This window comes from Neophocaena asiaeorientalis, unplaced genomic scaffold (genome assembly GCF_003031525.2).
Source record: "Neophocaena asiaeorientalis asiaeorientalis breed wild unplaced genomic scaffold, Neophocaena_asiaeorientalis_V1.1 scaffold322, whole genome shotgun sequence".
Taxonomy (NCBI): Eukaryota; Metazoa; Chordata; class Mammalia; order Artiodactyla; family Phocoenidae; genus Neophocaena; species Neophocaena asiaeorientalis.
Genome location: NW_020185329.1, coordinates 824651 through 843274, shown reverse-complemented (window position 1 = coordinate 843274; position 18624 = coordinate 824651). Strand labels below are relative to the sequence as shown.

General features: G+C 43.4%; 1 protein-coding gene across 1 annotated transcript in view; it reads right to left on the bottom strand.

The window, feature by feature from the left end:
- Positions 1-18624, bottom strand: part of SETBP1 (SET binding protein 1) — a 358181-nt gene that overhangs the window by 172209 nt on the left and 167348 nt on the right. Inside the window, 1 exon segment of the mRNA XM_024734710.1 lies at positions 15477-15530. Coding sequence (XP_024590478.1) covers positions 15477-15530 — 54 coding nt within the window.

The following is an 18624-nucleotide window of genomic DNA, read 5'->3' as shown; positions in this document are numbered from 1 at the left end:
TAAGGCTGATTTGACCCCACTTGTGCTCATCTGTCATCTGAGGCCATAAAGAAGTTGAGACACACACCTAGGCATTGAGGTCATGACATACTCAGAGACTCGGATTACCCAGGGCATTTATTTTTGGAAAGGCCTCTTCAAGATGCCAGCACAGTCTAGCATAATGGACTGAAAGAAGTTTTATTTGAACAAGAGTGTCTTCAGTGACACATTTTCCACCATCTTTTGGCAAACATAAAAACTATTTCCCAAACGACATACTTGTGAATTACTCAGAGTTGCTGGGGATTCCAGTTCCAATGACCTTCTTCTGGTTTCTAAATCTAAAATGAGTTTAATAAGATGCTGGACCCAGACCTGTGAGTGGGGACCACAGCATCTGGGCCCCAATGCTGCCAATGGAAGGACTGCTGGGCCGACTTTCCTCACCTGGTACAGAGAGCGTTTGCTTGGACATGGCGGCCAGGATAGAGGAGACACATGGGATGCAATGGCTTAGAGAAATGCCAAACATTTACTGAGAAAGTGCTTTGTTCCAGGCAAAGTGCTCAGTCCCTTACATACGTACTTAATCAATCTTATACCAGGTGAGGTGAGTATTGCTCTCTCCATTGTATGCATGAGAAAACCAAGACTCAGAGAGGTTATCTAACCTGAACAAAGTCACAAAGCTAGCAAATGTTCAGTCTCAGGTCTTGTACCTGTACCTGCACCTGACGAAACCTCTCTGCTGTACTGCCTTTCCTTCTGCTCATAAGTATCCAGAGATTGGGTGCTAACTAGGCACATGGGGGTAAGTGCCTTCTGTTGCTGGGAAAGTCTTTCTAAATAAACTGGAAATCTGTCTCCCTCAACTAACTCGCATTGGTTCTAGCTTTCCTTTGGGGAACATTTAGTTTAGCAGAAATTCTAAATCTCTTCTATAGGTAAAGCAGAAATGTCACCAGTACACAATACCAGCTACCCTGTTGTCTTACATCTGTGGACAAGACGGCAAAGAACAAAGGGGGAATGGGGTTTTAGAGTCCTGGTGAATCCCTTTTATCACTTTATCACTAAACAGCTGAGGACTTTGACCAAATCATTTAATCTGCCTCAGTCTCTACTTTTTCTTCTGTAAAATGGAGTTACCTATTTCACGTGTTTCTGGTGCTCACCAGGTATAAGAAGGTATATAAAACTGCTACATAAATATAAGGTGATTTTATTGTTTCATATCCTGTATATGGGCTTAGAGCATGACCCTATTCATTACACAAGTGCAAGGAATGAAGTGTCTTTTAAAAAGGTTTCTCTGGCCTTTTGGTAGGTGTCCTGCACCTAGTAGAGATGTATTAATATGTCGGCAGATGTCCTAACTAGCGGATCTAGACTGACATATATTTAAGGAAAGTGGAATCACTAAGATTGGTACAAGGGCCCAGTTTCTTAAAACGTTGGATTGCTTACGGCATATGTTTTTAAAAAAGGATATTATAGAGGAAGATGGGAGAAGAGTATTTGCTGCAAGAGAGTTTATTTTCACAGCTGAGCTATGTTAGTGCATCTGAGGCTGGCCCAGCCTCAAGGGCTCAGACACAGGACCACACCCCACTGAGACTGATTTTGATGAATGCTTCTTGGAACACACTGCTCACAGTGGAGGCTGTGTCACCAAGCCAGAACTGTCCTCTGAGTTCACATGTGAACAAATGACTTGCCCCACAAACAAGGAGATCCCTGAATACTTTCCAAGTCATGCTGATGAGGAGGCCGGACATGGCAGCTCTCTTCGCCATTGGTTATGGAGTTGCTGATGCTGAGTACACGTGGCATGATTTGATGCCCTCACCTCCATTTAATGCTTCATATGTTATCTCGTGACTTCGAAGGGCTGTTTCTGTCGCCGGGGATTTGCAGAAGACAAGTTCTGTCTCTTATCAGAGAGCCAAGAACGTTATCTGAACAGCTGCCACCTGCAGAAAGGCTGGTGTCAAACCAAATACACTAGTTGAAGTACCTCTTTTAGGGGAAACAAACACATGTACATGCTCACGTGTGTGTGCGTGCATACACACACTCCTGGAATGAATGATCTTGGAGGCATGAGCCCTGCCACACTAACTGGTATCCTATGGACCTCTCCTCTGTTCCCACCTGATCTTACGGCTGCCTTCCCACCTACAGTAGGACCTGCCCCGATGCTGGTCTTGTGGGCTGGGAGCCCTGGGCAGCAGCTGGGAGAGGGAGGGCTTGGAGAGCAGATGAGCCACTCACTCGGAGGCACTGGCAGCTGCCTTTGAATTCAGGAGAATCCTTTCTTCCCTAGGCAAAGGGGCCTTTATCATAGGCGTGAAGGAGGAAGAGGCAGGTTAAAAAAATAAAATGACACACAGGTTGCTTGTCACAAAGCAGAGGGAAGAGAATAGCTTCCCATTCTCCTCCAGGCTCTGGCCTCAGATGACAGCTCAGCACAAATGGAATCAAATCAGCCTTTAGCTCTTCTTCTGCACCCCAGCAGCCACAGATACAGCTTCCACTCCAGCTGTCAATCAGGCCGAAGCACACGGTAAACGCCCATGATTAGCGCCTTCCTCAATTGGGTGTGTAAATGGAGAATCACAACTCACTCCTCAAAGTAGCTGGAGCCACAAACCCATTAATTTCTACGGAGCCAAATGTAAACAGAAAATGAATGCTCCTGTAGACTCTCCAAATTTTATTTCCCCTGCTAAAATGTTGGGAGGAGGAGGGATATCTTCCTCTCTTACAATGTCTTCCCATATTTGAAATGAGCTGTTTGACATCCAGCCAAATGATTCTCAGAGGGAGACAATGAAAGCCCTGCACCCCCATTTGTCAGTATTTAAGGCTTAATGAACTCTTGGCGCCGTCTTTCCTCCCAGAGCTTCTGTTTGCTATTACTGTTTAAGGTGATCTGTCCAACGCTCCGATGTGCCAAGAAGCTTCGCTCATAATCAGAGATACGTATTTATTTACTAGTTGGGTAACGAACAGGTTTTCTAGAGATTGCCACATTCACTAAGAACTACCACACCCAGCTGTTCTCTTTGTATTTAAATCCCAGGCATTCTCCAGTGAGAGGGGCACTGGGTCCAGCCTGCCCAGCCTGCTCCCGCCTCCATCTCAGAGATAATCTCCCTCAGCTGTGGATGAGTCTGGACGGAGAAGAAGATGCTCAGAGCTCTAAGCCTTTGGGCGCAAAAGATTCTCTACAAATGCACATTCAGAGTAAACAAAACCCATCAGGCCCCTGTAAGAGTCCTACGCCTGATTGCACGAAACACATCATGATGGAATCTGCAGTTAGCAAAGTAATTGGCGTTATTACAGCTGATGGGGAATTTCTGATGCTGCCCGAGCTCCCCTTTGAAATAATACTCAGCCATTTAATTTGTCCAGCTCTCGGTTAGCTGATTGCTCTTTTCTGCTGGAGTTTATCAAGAATGAAACGCACTGTCTCTCCAGATGCCTGCAGGCTGAGATTTCACAGACAGTTCTTTTTTCAGCACTCTTCCCACCTCTCTCAAGACCCCATGCCTTAGTCACCTTTCACAAGATGTCAATAATGCAATAGGTCGGAGGTGGGTGAGTCAAACTGATTTAATTCAAAGCTGTGTATTTCTAGTCCCAATTCCAGAGGTACCTGGATGCTCCTGCTATACCATTAAATAATGGTGAAAGACACGCAAAGCTCCAAAGATTTTCTTGTCCTAAAAAAAGGCTCACAAAATTCATTAGCTCCAAAAATAAGACAAGTAATAGAAGCTATCTTTATCATAACCACAAGGCCAGAGGCATTAAAGAAATATCAGAATTTGGATACATGCATTTTTGTTTGGGGGATCTATTTTTACTTCTGATATGCATGCATCCCTAGAATGGGTTCTACAAATATTCATTGAGCATCTACTTTTTGTACACAGATTCTTTATGTTTTTACACAATGCTCATCTTATCCCCCCATTCTCCACTTTGGCATTTCTGTTCCTAACCAGATGAAGAGTAAGAAAGCCAAATTTAGCCAGCTGTGTTTTCTCACAGTACAAACAAGGCTCGCATCTGGGTACAGACCTCTCATTCCCATCAGCAAGCTACTTGCCCTGTCAGCATGTTGACGATGGACTGCTTACTGGAGACAAGAGTCCTGCAGCCAGGACGGCTCCCTTCTGCAGGTGCCACCTCCATCTGACAGCCCACGGACCCCAGAACCCATATGCTCCTTGAATCTGCTCTTATCTCATCTTTAATATAGAAACAACTGAATTTATGGATATGAAAGTCATCATATAAAATCCCCCCAAAGCCCCCAAGCCCTAACACAGTCTCCCTGAACAACACCCATCCAAATGCACTTTGGTACAATTCCTCACTGATTTTTCTGGGCAATAAATCATTGTGCCTGTGATTCTTTTACAGGGTTGGAGCTGAAGTAGATGTCCAGAATTATGCCGAGGATCACTAGACCCAAGGGAGTTGGTTCAGATGAGGCAATGCTCTGGTGGTTGAAAAAGCTCTTGATGCCATTTGTTTGAAGTCATTTTGAACAGAGGTCCCCAACCCTGGTACTGGTGGCCTGTTAGGAACCAGGCCGCAGAGCAGGAGGTGAGCAGCGGGCAAGTGAGCGAAGCTTCATCTGTATTTACTCCCCATGGCTCGCATTACCGCCTGAGCTCCGCCTCCTGTCAGATCAGCGGCTGCATTAGATTCTTATAGGAGCGTGAACCCTACTGTGAACTGCGCGTGTGAGGGATCTAGGTTGTGCACGCCCTATGAGAATCTAACGCCTGACTATCTGAGGTGGAGCTGAGGCAGTGATGCTAGCTGGCGCTGGGGAGCGGCTGCAAATACAGATTATCATTAGCAGAGAGGTTTGACTGCACAGAGACCATAATAAATCAATTGCTTGCAGACTCATATCAAAACCCTATCAGTGAGTGCCAAGTGAAAACAAGCTCAGGGATCCCACTGATTCTGCATTATGGTGAGTTGCATAATTATTTCATTATATATTACAATGTAATAATAATAGAAATAAAGTGTACAATAAATGTAATGCTCTTGGATCACCCAGAAACCACCCCTACACGGGTCCATGGAGAAACTGTCCTCCACGAAACCAGTCCCTGGTGCCAAAAAGGTTGGGGACAGCCGATTTTGAACACTTTCTAGCTAGTCCTCCTCCATGGGAAAGTGCCACAGGTGGTAAGGGAAAGAAGCAAGCAACAAAGGCACTTCTTTCTGGGTGTTCTCATGTCCCCGCCAAACAGTTCCTATCTGTCCCTTATCCATCCCATTCATCCTGTCTTCCTCCTTCCTCTTGTAGGGTCATTCTCACAGGGCTGGGCTGTCTACCATTGCTCACTTTGATTGGCAAGTGTCATAAACAAACTAGTGAAAACATCAGGCAAGATCTAGATTTTTTGTTTGTTTTTTATGGTTTCTTTTTCATTGGTAATCCCACATTCTAATTATATTGTCTTGGAAAGCTGCAATTTGTGTTCTGAAGTCTGCTGCAGCAGTCCAGGTTCAATTTCAGTATGTAACTTACAAGAAAAATAAGAACTACAGCACATACTGAGTGTCTGCTGTATGGAGCGCTTAGCAGATACCAGATACTGTTTTGTGGGCCTATCTATTCAGTCCTCCTCAAAATCCCATGGAACAGGTATCCTTCTTTCACTAAAACAGTATCCGAGCCACATACACATTAAATATTCAATGGGGGCCACACAGCTAATACAGGGCAGACCTGTGATTTCAACTACTAAATGATAAAGTAATGGGAAATGTTCTCTGTGCTAGTTACTGGATACAGAAGGGTGAGAGAGATTCATGTTGTATTCCTAAATAAGCATCAATTTTTACTATTTATAGTAATAAAGATTACAACAACATCACGTAAAGTTTTTCTGTCTCATGAATCATTGGCTTGGGACACATGTTGGCAACATGGTTCTGTCAGAGGCTGTGATACACATTTTTAAGAAGCGAGTGATGCAGAAGGAAGATCATGTGCAGAACTGGAGAAGGGGGAGGGGATGGTCTTTATCAGGGACATATCAGAATGCTGCGGTGGAGGCTGTCTGCAGACTTGATGCAGGCTCCAAACACAAGTAGACAGATGGCTGGAAGATGCCACTTGAGGTCTGCAAGCTGTTCCACTACGAGGGGCCCCTCTCTTGTAGGGGTCTCCTGATGCCTCTCAATCGACCCCTTTGGTCTGGTACAAGATGGTCAGAAAGGGGCTGGGTAGATATGTAGGAGGCCAATGAAATGTGAAGCAGACAGTAGGGTTGGAAAGAACTTAAAAATAAAAAGTGAGTGTGCTTATTTGTTGGAGAGATGGGCCTTTCTCCTCGTTAGGCAGGTTTAGAACTAGCCTGCTAAAGGGATTTTGAAGAAAATACCTCCTTTCAAGTCCTAAAGGTGGTCTGTGAATTTGTATTTTCTGCATGTGAGTCATTCCTAGCCCTAAAAATGTATAGAAGTGATGCATCACATTAAAATTTAGACAGGGAAATCTGTAACTCAATCCACTAATAAACACAGATACTTGAGATATATCACAAAACATCAATGACCCCAAGCCTCAAGTGAGCGGAATTACAGGATGATTTTTAAGAAGCTCAAATTGAAGCCACTTTACCAGAAGGACGGAAGAGAAAAACAAGAATAGAAAACTAGAAACATGAAGTCAGTGGAAGAAGTCAAAGTGAAATTAAACATTTTGCGTCTCAAGGGATCATAGAGATCATCTAACTCTACACCCTTGCTGCTAAGCATTTTGGTTTGTTTTTGTTTTTGTTTCAGGTGAAAACTGTCTTTGAAAGAGAAGAGAATGACATTCAAAGTTAATCATCACTGGTTGGCCTCACTCTTTATACTTCTATTCTGAAAAATTGAGTTTAAATCAGATTTTGAGGGTTAAATCATATTTGAATATGCTGGCAGGGATAACTTACATTGATTCCTTTGATAAAGGAGAAAAATCTTTCTGCATATGAGGAAGCCCTTCTTCTCCCAACGCCCACCTGCCAACCAGAAATTTTCCTGCGTGTGAATTTCTGCACATTAGGTCTGTTTTAATTTGGACTCACCTGCACGCGGCCCTCAGGTGGTCAGAACATCTTGGGAGAAACAAAATATTCATTAAAGTCTAAAGAGATTTAGAACTGACTAAGACTTCAGAATAGTCCACTGAAATGCCAGACAGTCTGGAAACACCTGGAGAACTTCTCTCTTCAGGACTAAATGCCAATACTGGTTTAAAAAAAAAAAATCTGCTATAAGCACTGTCAAGGCAGGCAGTGCAAAAAAGATATACCTGTAGTACGAAGAGGCTGATCTCATGTAAGAAAAGTAATAATGTCAGTTTGGGTTTTAGTGCAAAGTATATGTATGCATGTGAACAAATGTTTTTGTTTAAAGTACTCTACTATTGTCACAGATGTCCATGTTAGGTAAGCAAAATAAAGTAGGTTGCCTTAGGAATTATGGGGAAAGATCCATGTTTTATGTAGGTATCCCACAAGTAGCCAGAAAAACACCTTTATGGGTGGAGGCATTTTTTTGAGGGGGACCATTATTTACAATACAAACATAGTCACGTGAGCTCATAGAAGAAGGCAAAAAAAAAAAAACAAGAATCGAGATCCTACCCTTTTGATAAAACCAGGAAACTGCATCTGCAATTTTTGGGGAATGACGACATGTTTTTCTTTTTCCCAACCCATATTTCTGTATAGTTACTTTGGTAAAATACTACAAAGATAAATTAGTAGGAAAATGATCACATGCTCGGATATCATGGAAATATCAAGTTGCCATAAAAGTTTCTAAACACTCTGTTTTTCGATGCATCTCATTGTGGACCAGTAACACACATTTGACAGGCCAGCACTAGTCTGCAGTCCATGCTCCGAATTGCACTGAATCAGAGAGCAAAGATGCACAGCAAGAGGCAGAGGGCAAGCCTGAATAAAGGCCTTGAGAAAAAGGTGTGAGTTTACTAAGCAGGACCCTAAGCAAGGAGGACGTATGGGATCAACCTCGCTCCTTAAGTCAGGGGATGCGGTGCACCAGCCAACCACACGCATTCTCTCTTGGGGCAGCGTTGGAAAACTGGGCCTTTTTGTATGTGTCTTAAGAGTCTCGAATGTCTAGGTAGCAAGCAGAGGAGGTCATAAACCCAACACCATCACTAGCTAGGTTAAAATACTGGACAAATCTCAACTGTTGAGTGGAAATAGCAGGCGGTGGGCACAGGTGTAGGCTTTATAGAATCCCTGCTTAGCCATACATCCTCTTCCTGGATCCCGTTTTCTTCCTCAGTGAAAGGGGAAGAAGTAAGCTGTCTGATAGAAGGTTGCTGTGGGTTTAGTCACCAGGGGCAAGTGAAGCTCATGGCACATTCACGACACAGGGTAGAAGCCACTGGAATGTGGGGTCTTTTATTTTCTCTCCTCTTCAAGACTACCTCTGTGCCTCAGTCTTTATCTAGAAAATGAGGAGGCTGATTTAGATTCTGGGGAGCTTCTGAAAACACCTGGAGCTTCTGGACTCCACCCAGACTAATTCAGTGGGGTTGGGCCTGGGCTCCTGTAGTTTTCATAAGCTCCCTCGATAATCCCATCTGCAGTCAAGGTTGAGAACTGCTACTCTAGGTGTTCTGTCTTGTTCTTTCAGTTCTCAAATGAAAGGAGTAAGTAAGCACTGATAGTGGGATTTCCTTATACACTGTTTTGCTTTAGGGTGGTTCTTCCCAAAATGGCAAAGTAGATACTATAGGGCGAGTTCAAAACAAGCCAACCTGTCTTCTCATTGTTGTGTGTCTTAGATGGGAGACTACACCACCTACCTCTGCCTCAACTGGGTTTCCTCTGTAGAAGGGACAACAACTACCACAACTCTCCATTTGGGAACTGGGGAAGCAAGGGGATGAGAACAACAGAAATGCTTTGCCAAGATGGAAGGATGCAAAATGCTCCACAACAATTCCCTCTCTTACTCTGAGATAGATGAATTGCTTTTCCTTGAACAGGCTGAGATCAAGAAAACTCAATATAATACACAAAAGTGAAGCTGAGGCTGCTTGCCCTGGTGTTATCAGTGGTCAGGTTGGGTTTGAATTATCTTAACAATGGTGATAAGCTCTAACTCAAGGTGTCATAGCATAAGAGGTAAAGAACACAGGTGTTGGAGCCAGACTGCCTGGGTTCAAATCCTAATTCTGCCACTTATGGGCTTTGTGACCTTAACGTCTCTGTGATTACTTTTAAAATGAAAATAATATTATTACTGATTTCACAGAGGTTTGTAAGGATTAAATGATGAATAAATGTAAAGTTCAAAGAACACTTTCCGGCATTCAGTTCACTTTTATTAAGTCTTTGGCATACGTACACTCAATCAAAGGCCGTGTGGACATGTAGTAACACCAACTCCTGCTGAGTCCAACAGGGGCTGGGTGCTCTGGAAAATCCCGAGCTCCCTTTTCCATCTTTACGACTGTTGACTCTGAGCCTGTAGGCAGCGGATGTGCATGGGAGCAGAATCAGACAATGGGAATTCTGTTCTGAAGGACACTATCAACCCTGCAAGAACAAGCAACCTGGGAACTCAGGGATTTCATGCCTGCATTAAAAATTTCTGGGTTAGGACTCGTGGAGCCCAGGATATTTTGCAGATGGTTTAACCCCCTGATGGTCTATGAGTAGAACTGATTGTGGGGCCTGAGGAAAATGGATTAAGGGTTCTTTCAGGGGTGACAAAGTCCCCCTCCTTTGAACACTGGGCGATAATCACACTTAATCCTGGAATGAACACAGTACCTTCTCAGCCTGTACTTCCTTTATGTTTATGGTCCCCTTATTTCTCCAACCAGCCTAGCAGCTACCAGGTCCACTGATTCTGCCCCTGTACTTTATCTGGCATTCATCCCCTCAGGAACATGTCCACATTGACCCCAGCCCAGTTTCATTCCCTACTATGTCTCACATGGACCAATGGCACAGGCTTATTACTGGATCCCCTCTTCTTTTCATCACACCTACTAACTATGGTATAACCTTCTTGCATCACAGTTGCGACTCTTCCCCAGCCTCAAACCTGCAATGGCTACACTGTCCTCAGATGGATGTCACAATCTAAAATCTGGGTCCTTATTCAAACATATCAACTGTAAAATGCCACGTTAAGATAATCAGAGAAATCTGAACATGGACTGGGCATTAGAAAATATTATGGAATGATTGTTATTTTTATAGGTGTGATAATGGCATTGTGATTGTATTTTTTAAGCCCTTATTTGTTAGAAAAGCTTACTGAATTACTTATGAGTGAAATAACATGATGACTGGGATTTTTAAAAAATAGTCTCCCCAAATTTAAAATTAAAAAGATATATATGTATCTGGGAGTATAGATGAGGTAAGACTGGCAAATGGTAATGATTACTGAAGCTGGCCCAGTGGTATGCGGGGAACCGATCACACCAACTCAGGAAAGCCGGCTGTCAAAGACTTTGCAAACAGGTTGTTAAACCATTGGCAGCTTAAAGTTGTTCACCATGGGGATATTTACACCACAGAAATCAGCAAATGCTCCAAATCAAGGCTTTTGTAACAATATATTAAAGTTGAATAATAGATAATAAAAGCTGAATAATATATGGAGGTTTATTAAACTATCATGTCTACTTTTGTATAAGTTTGAAAACTTCAATAATAGTTCATTTTTAAAAAAAAAGCTCAACTATTTTTCTGGACTTTGGAGACCTCCTGCAATTTGGTCCCAACCTAATTTGCAGCTATATCTTCACTATACTCCCTCTGAACCAGAGTAATTAAAGCATTCCAAGTCTCCAGACCATACCCAAGCATCTCCACCCTTGGTTTGGTCTTCATCCAGGCTTCCCCTGCCCTGGAGTAAGTTCACCGCCTCACTTCCTTCTCAGCTATCCTGGCACACATACAATGAATGACATCTCTCCCTATAAGACTTCCCTTCTTGCTCTATACAGATATAATTTCTCCTTCTTCTCAATTCTTAAATAATTTAACCTGTACTTTTCTATCAAAAGAAAAAGTTGTGTTCACTGTGTGTGGCAGGCATCATGCTAGGTTGCTTTCACAATATTGTCTCACAACAATTTGAGCCTCACAACAATCTGTGGGATAAGCTGCACAGCTTTTTTGCTTGATAAGGAAAATGAGGATTAAAGCCACTAGGTAACTTCCCCAGGTTCACAAAGCTAATAGTAGTGGCAGAACATTCCAGAATTGTCGAAATTCTGGGGAAGAGTCTGTGCAGCAGGGAGCCCCACATAAAGGTCTCCATGGGCGCCTTTGAATGAAATGGCAGCTCAGTGACTGAAAGCCCTGTTTTCTCCGCACTGAAAAATGTTTTTCTGTGTTCTGAGGTACTCTTCTTACCCTTCACTGCAAATGTCCCCTTGGCCATAATGGGAATGGACATTTTAGAAATTCCTTTAAAATGGCGACCCTTTGTAGAACAGCTATTACACTTGCCTCCCAAAATCCTGTCATGAGGCATACTTGAAGTAAAACTCAATTTTTCCTGAAAGAAGTATCCTCTCTCCTCTGAGACAGTGAGGCATTTATGAAGCAGGTGAGGACCAAGTCCTTTTGTGGGTGCTCTCCTCTGTGGGGGATGGGTCTTCTCAGGGTTGCTTTCCTAGCACTGCAGCTGGACAGGTGAAACTTGCATCTGAGATTGGGCCCCACACTACAGTTATTTCTTCCCAGCATCCCCAACCTGGGCCCTTGTAAGAAGCTGCTTAAATGCCCATGGGCACACATGGACACTTTACTACAAAATTTAAGCAACCTTCACATGTCTGTAGGAACTGAGAGATAAAGAAGAACTAAATGCCAAGAAGCCGTGGATGCTATTTGTATCTTAGATGAGAGCAGAGAATCTAGCACTTGCCTTGGATTCCTCCTGGAGAGCTCAGCCTGCAAAAGGAATGGAATGTCTAGCAAGAGGGGCGTGGTAAATAAATGATGGTACTAGCAAGCGGACAAAAATAGCCAGTTGCTAGAAGATTTTCCAGTGACATGAAAAGCATGCAAACAAACAAAATAGAAGGTTAAAAAAAGCATATAAAATACGATTATCAATTTTTTAAAAAAATCCCATAGATGTGTATGTCTATGTACAGTAACTATTGTAAGACCATACCCCAAAATGTCATTATAAATATTTCTGGGGTGCAGAGATTTTTTTTCTTATTTTTTTATAATTTCCAAATTTCTTCTTTTTAGTTAATTTTTATAGTTAACATCCATCACCACACAGAATTACAAATTTTTTTCTTGTGATGAGAACTTTCAAGACCTACTCTTTTAATAACTTTCAAATATACAATATAGTACTATTAACTATAGTCACCATGCTGTACATTACACCCCCAGGACTTATTTATTTTATAACCAGAAGTTTGTACATTTTGACCACCTTCACACATTCCAAAATCTCTAGTGAACACTTAATAGCTCTTAAACTGAGGGGAAAAAAAAAGAGTACAAGTAAAATGAAGAAGAAATCATACGATTGTGGGGCTTCTACTAAGGGAATGAGATGCCTCTTTTTATTCCTTTTGGGGATGGAGAGAGATGGTCTGGCAAAGGGAGATGAGGGTCCTCATTTCTAATCATCCGAAGGCAAGAAAAGAGGTCAGGACTCAAGTGTGTTCATTCCTTTAAAGGCAGGAAGAACAAGGCGTTGGAAAATGAATGATGTGTTTGGGGGGAACCAAATGGAAGAGAAGAGTGTGGGTGACTTAGGTGTGAATCTCAGGAGCATTTCCACTTGTGCTTTTTAAACCTGCTGAGACTAGTAGCCTCCGGTCAGACAGTTCTCCCCATGTGGCTCAGAGGCCAAGCTCGCTGGCCTGGGAGAACTCCCACCGCTAATGTACGGGCCGTAGAATCTCAGCATTGGGCTCTACCTTCAAAGTAATGTGTTTATTTCCAGGAATGAACATGGTGTCTTTACAAACCAATAATCACAGGGAGAAAGGCTGATAGTCACCTCCTTACCCTCCTCTGCTCTATCTGGATGCAGAAAGGAGAAGAGAGACAAGAAGAGGCCAGCCTCATACAATCACCCCTCTCCACACTTTCTAAGTGGAGGGGCAGCAAAGATTAGGGAGGAAATCATGACTATTTTCCTTAAGAGGCTGCAGCGGGACGGGCTTCAAGGAAAAAAAAAAAAAAAAAGACAAAAACTTTTCTATGCATGTGGTGAATGTGGACTATGTGAAAGCTGACAGGCCCACTGACAGTGAACCCAGGGAGGGGCCCTCAGCAAGTTCCCTCCTGAAAGTCAGTGACAGTGCCTAGAAGGAAACACGACCATGAATGATTGTGGACATCAGGATGCCTGGGGCTCAGTTTCACCTGAAACCCAAAGAGAGAAGGGAAAATGACAACAGAAGCCAACGATGTGGTGCAGTGGGGCCAGAAGGAGGCAGCCCCAAGCTTGTGGGCAGTGCTCTGTCTCTCTTTGGAAAAGCACCCGAGAGGGTGATGTTGACTAGGTGTTGACACATCAGGTGCTTTTTGATTCAGGAACAACACTGCAGAACTGACTTTTTGATCTGGGTACTACACTCTAGCCACAAGGTTCCAGGGCTTCCTGGCCTCAGGAACACACATCCTGAGGAGTGAAAAATATGCATTTATATTCCAGCCTTGGGGGGATGACACACAAATGGAATAATGTGGAAAGGTCAGATGGAAGCAGGGGAGTGAGCCATCTGTACCAACCACCTGCGGGGTTATCTGTGGGGAGGGCAGGGAAGCTGCCTTTCTAGGATCATGGCCTCAAATGTTGTGGACAGACCCCCAATATACCTAACTTAATAGTTCATTTTAAATCTAATATCTTTAGAAATGTGGCTCAACAAACATGGAGAGAATATGGTCAAGTCAGAAACAATGTCAAAACCACACACACACACACACACACACACACACACCCCTTCCATAAAATCGGTCTCCACTATGTAACCTTTTCAAGCCACAAAACAACATCACACAGAGCCTTTTTTCCCTTTATTTTTATAAATTTCCAGATAAAAATAAATATTTAGCTGAGATAAATATTTATCCCACTGCTTTGTGAGAATATGTGTGGAGGTGGGTGGGATATGGGTAAATGCTGACTTTCTTTTGTTTTTGTTTTATATTCCCTGAGATCACCTGAAAGTTTGTGTGAATTATATGAATAAGTACTTGAATAAATCGTCATTTTTCAGTATTGTCAAAAGGCTTCCTTACTATCTATTTTTAAAACCCCATTGCATCCTGACAGAAGGATCAACAAGCTGTGATCAGAACACCCCAAACCGTACATGGATTTATCTTTAACTCTCACCAACGGGGCCCTTTATTTTGTTCATTCTCTCCCTCAAGCCTCTTGCTCCACTCCCATTCTGGTTCTTAGCTCTCTGAGTGGTCTGGGGCCTCTTCTCCCCAGGACTTGGGATCTCAGCACCACACATGGGAGAAGTGTAGTGAGGGTACAGGGAGTTCTTGGATGTAAAACATATTTAAAGAAGAAAATATCCCCAAGTATATGGAATTATTGTTATTAGAAATTACCTGCTCTGCCCTTGGGAGTCTCTGCAGAGGTGCAGCAGGTGGGGCCTTGGGCAGCACTGAGTTGGGGAGTGACAGGAAGTTTCCTATTGAAAGGGGGACAGAGGAAGGGATGGAGCATCTCAGCTCTTGCTCTTGGATTTTCCTATCTTTGCATACACACTCTATCTATACTAGGATCCATGGGGAACACAAGGACTTTGTGTGTCTGTTGTGCATTTGTTGTGTGTGTGTGTTGGTGGTTATGCATTTGTGTGGTGACAGTAAGCTCCCTTCCAAAGACAGGGAGGGTGATTTTCCATCTTCACCACTGCCAGGGAGGTCCCCAGAGAGCCCTTTCTTGTGCCGCTTGTGGCTTACTCATAGTGACCTCCAAAAAACATTCTGGCCAGAGATAATAATGGCTTGTTTCCTAACCAAGATCAGCAAAACTCAACCATCTGCCTCTGCAGAAGTCTGAGATTAACCTGGCTGCCAGACCATGGCTACAAGGCATTTGCTCACAAAGATTCCACAAATATGAGTATCCTGTCCCAACGAGGAGAAATGCAGGAGAGAACCTCACCCTCTACCTCCTTGGTTTAACGTTTTCCTGAGCTGAATCACCCACCACCACGCTTTCCAAGCAGCTTGGTCTACATTCTTGCGTACTATAAAATATTAAAGACGCAGAAACAGGTTGTTTTGCTCATGATGAGATGGGAGGAGCCAGAGGGAGAGGACAAACTACCAAGTCATTGTCAAGGTTGGTTCCTTAAGTCAGAGAAGCTGGTAATCCAAGGTGGGGGGTTTGTGCCCTGGTGCCAACTTTGTTTGCTCACAATTCATAAAAGGATCAGTGGAACTTACCTGTGGCTGAAATCCTTTGAGGTCGCTGGCTGCAAGGTCACTGGCTGGGAGGAGCTGGAAAAGAACAAAGGAGTCTTCCTTAGTGATACTTCTCACAGTTTGCGTACAGTGTCCCCAGAACAACTGATCGGCAATGGACTCACCAGAGCCCAGATCTGGAGCTAAAGCAGCAGAATCACAAAAGGCAAATGCGGTGCTTCTGGGATAGGAGCCTGGACTGAATGGCCTTCTCACCTTGTGTCTACTCAATCTCTGACTATCTCTGCTGCCCTCTCCTACCTTCTTTCTAGGTGCCACTAATTCTTCAGAGCCTTAAGTTAGGGATCATGAACTATGGATGGACTCCATCAAGTCCACAGACTCCCTGAGATTGTAAGTACAAATTACGTGTGAGTCCATACACTTCCTTAGGGAGAAGGTCCCTGACTTCTTTCCTATTATCAAATTATTCTGTGATATGACAAGTAAAAGAGACAGTTAAAGGCCCATCTCCTCTGGAAGGGCTGTTGCTTCTTCTTCTTCCTCTTCTTTTTTAAAACTCAGACCAGTGAAAATGACCCTTTCCTCTCTGCAGCTGCACATGACTCAGTTTCCCTTTATCGTACATTGCCTTTGATTTTATATGTTATTGAGGTATTCATAGCTTATGCCTCCAACTATTATGCACAATGTTAGATGAGGAGAGTCAGGTTATGTATTTTCTGTAGCTCTGTGTTTAATCAATATTAAAGGGTAAAGTTAAGGTTTTAATATTTTTGCATGCTCTCCAGAAAGCACTCAATGGAATCATAAATTAATAGAATAATCACGTTCTTTATTGTTGCTCAAAAATGCTGGGAAAATGGGCTAAAGAGAAAAAAAGGCAGATGCTTATTTTGATTCAAGGTGTGTGATTGCTAGCTTTGTTAGGCCTGGACAGCGTCTGTGAAAACTAGGAAAGATTTCATATTTGCTGTAACAATATTTTGTTTGGTTCAAGAAAGAGAGGAAGTCACGCTGGGCTGTAGTGCCTCCAGCCCTCAGAAAAGCTCACCTGGGCTCCCTAGCTTCTCTCAATGACTTTGCCAAAAATGACGCACAAGGTGTGTAAACTCTGGGATGGAGCAGGAAGGAGGTAGAGAATGTACCTCTCTCCCCACACCCAGGCCTGCAGGCAGGATTCCCCAAGTGGCATTTGCCTGGAAAGGTGGCACCATCCTGAGAGAGAGCCAGCTCAGCCCCTGACTGAACACACAGCCAAGCAACAAGCCGTGAGGGTACCTGACGAGACACTGGGGGCTGAACATAATTATACAGCATCTCTGCCTTCAAGGAACATACAATTTGGTCCAAGGGTAAGACACGCATGTGTCAGTGTGAGCAAAGTGTAGTAGGGTGTCAGTGTCAAACTGTGAACAACGTAAGGCAAGGAGGGTCAGGGTAGGGTTGCTGAAATAAGCTGGAGTTTGAACTGAGCCTTGAAAATGGACAGGCGGCAAGGCGGGGAGCCGCTTCAAGTCGGCAGTGGGGAGAAGATGTGGAAAAGGGGTTTACCAACCCCAGCACAGCTCCCTTTGCGTCTGTTCTCTGCCAGCTGTGGCATGCATTAAGGACGAAGGGAGGGAATCATGATACATCGAGGATCGCCTGGGTGCCCAGCACAGTGGTTGCTGCTTTATAGAATTTTTATTTTTTAATCTTCATAAATCCCTCATGAAATACAAAGTATCTCCACTTTATGGATGGGAAAATTGAGACTTATGGAGGTTAAAAAACCTTTTTTAGGTCACACAGGTAGAACACATTTTTGGGATTTAAATCCAACAGTATATTATCCCAAAGCTTATCCTCTTTCTTCTTTAACATGATGCCTCTGGTGGAGGCACACTGGAGATAATTTGTTGAGGAGACATGACATAGGAAAAAAGATGAGGGCCAGACTGTTAGTCAAATGAGCCACAGGCAGGAATATAAAATGTGTGCCCCTATGAATGACCCTTAACTAACCCTTCCTTTCAGACACTATTTTATTTAATTGGTAACAACAATCTACTTTTCAGGACTTGTCAATATGGCTTAGGGCCTCTGATTCAAGCACAGGTTGGGATGGAGCTGGGGAGGAGGGACAGACAGGCTAGGGTGATGTATGGGCATGGGAGTGACCTCTGCAAGAACAGGGCCACAGACATGTGTTAGTGTATAGGACTCAGGTCTCAAACTCTCCAGGCTCTGGAAGTCGAGCTGGCAGGGACTCTTCTACTGCGTTTTCACGAGGTTCACCAGGCAGACAGAAGAAGTAAGCCCCAAATATCTAGTTCTTCCCAGTTCTGAGATGCTGCAACAGAAAATAAACCACAAGGGTGTTCATGGCATCTCAGCATATGTACTATTCCCTCACGTTAGTGGTTTGGGATTGAGAAATGACCATATCCACTTTGAATGGAAATAAAGATACAGAATTTTTGGTTATTATTCCTTAGGTCCCCTGCTCAGCAAAGTTAGGATCTATCCCATCCTCCCTGGAAAACTTACATCTTACATCCTCTTTCCCTTCTCTTAAGCAGAAGAAAGATGTGTGCAATTTAGTTCTTTTTTTTTTTTGGCGGTGGGGGGGTCGTGCCTTGTGGCATGCGGGATCTTAGTTCCCCAACCAGGAATCGAACCCGTGCCCCCTGCAGTGGAAGCACGAAGTCCTAACCACTGGACACCAGGGAATTCCCGCAATTTAGGTCTTATTTAAACTTCTCTTTTGTATATATTTTGTATTTTCCTTTTTTTCGCCTAACAAGCCCATGCCCAACAAGACCATAGTTTATATAAATCTTACATAACTTCTGCATTTCTCAAAGTGTTAAGAAGAGTCTGGACAAACAGTCATTAAGTACCTGTTGGTCAAATGACTTACAAGAAAAGTGGAGAATATTGTCAAACTAGAGGTGAGGGCTAGAATGACTAAGTTACTGGGAAGTGTGAGAGACAGCTTATGACATGCTTCAAGCTGCCAAGAGGAAATGACACCTAGAATGCTCAGCACCTAGAGCATTTCCTGCATGAAATAGCATTCAAATATCTGAATGAATTAATCAGTAGGGGAGGCTGAGGCATGGCGGAGAAGAGATGAGAATGTGCTTCCACAAATCACTGCCCTCAAAAGCACTGAACCAGACCC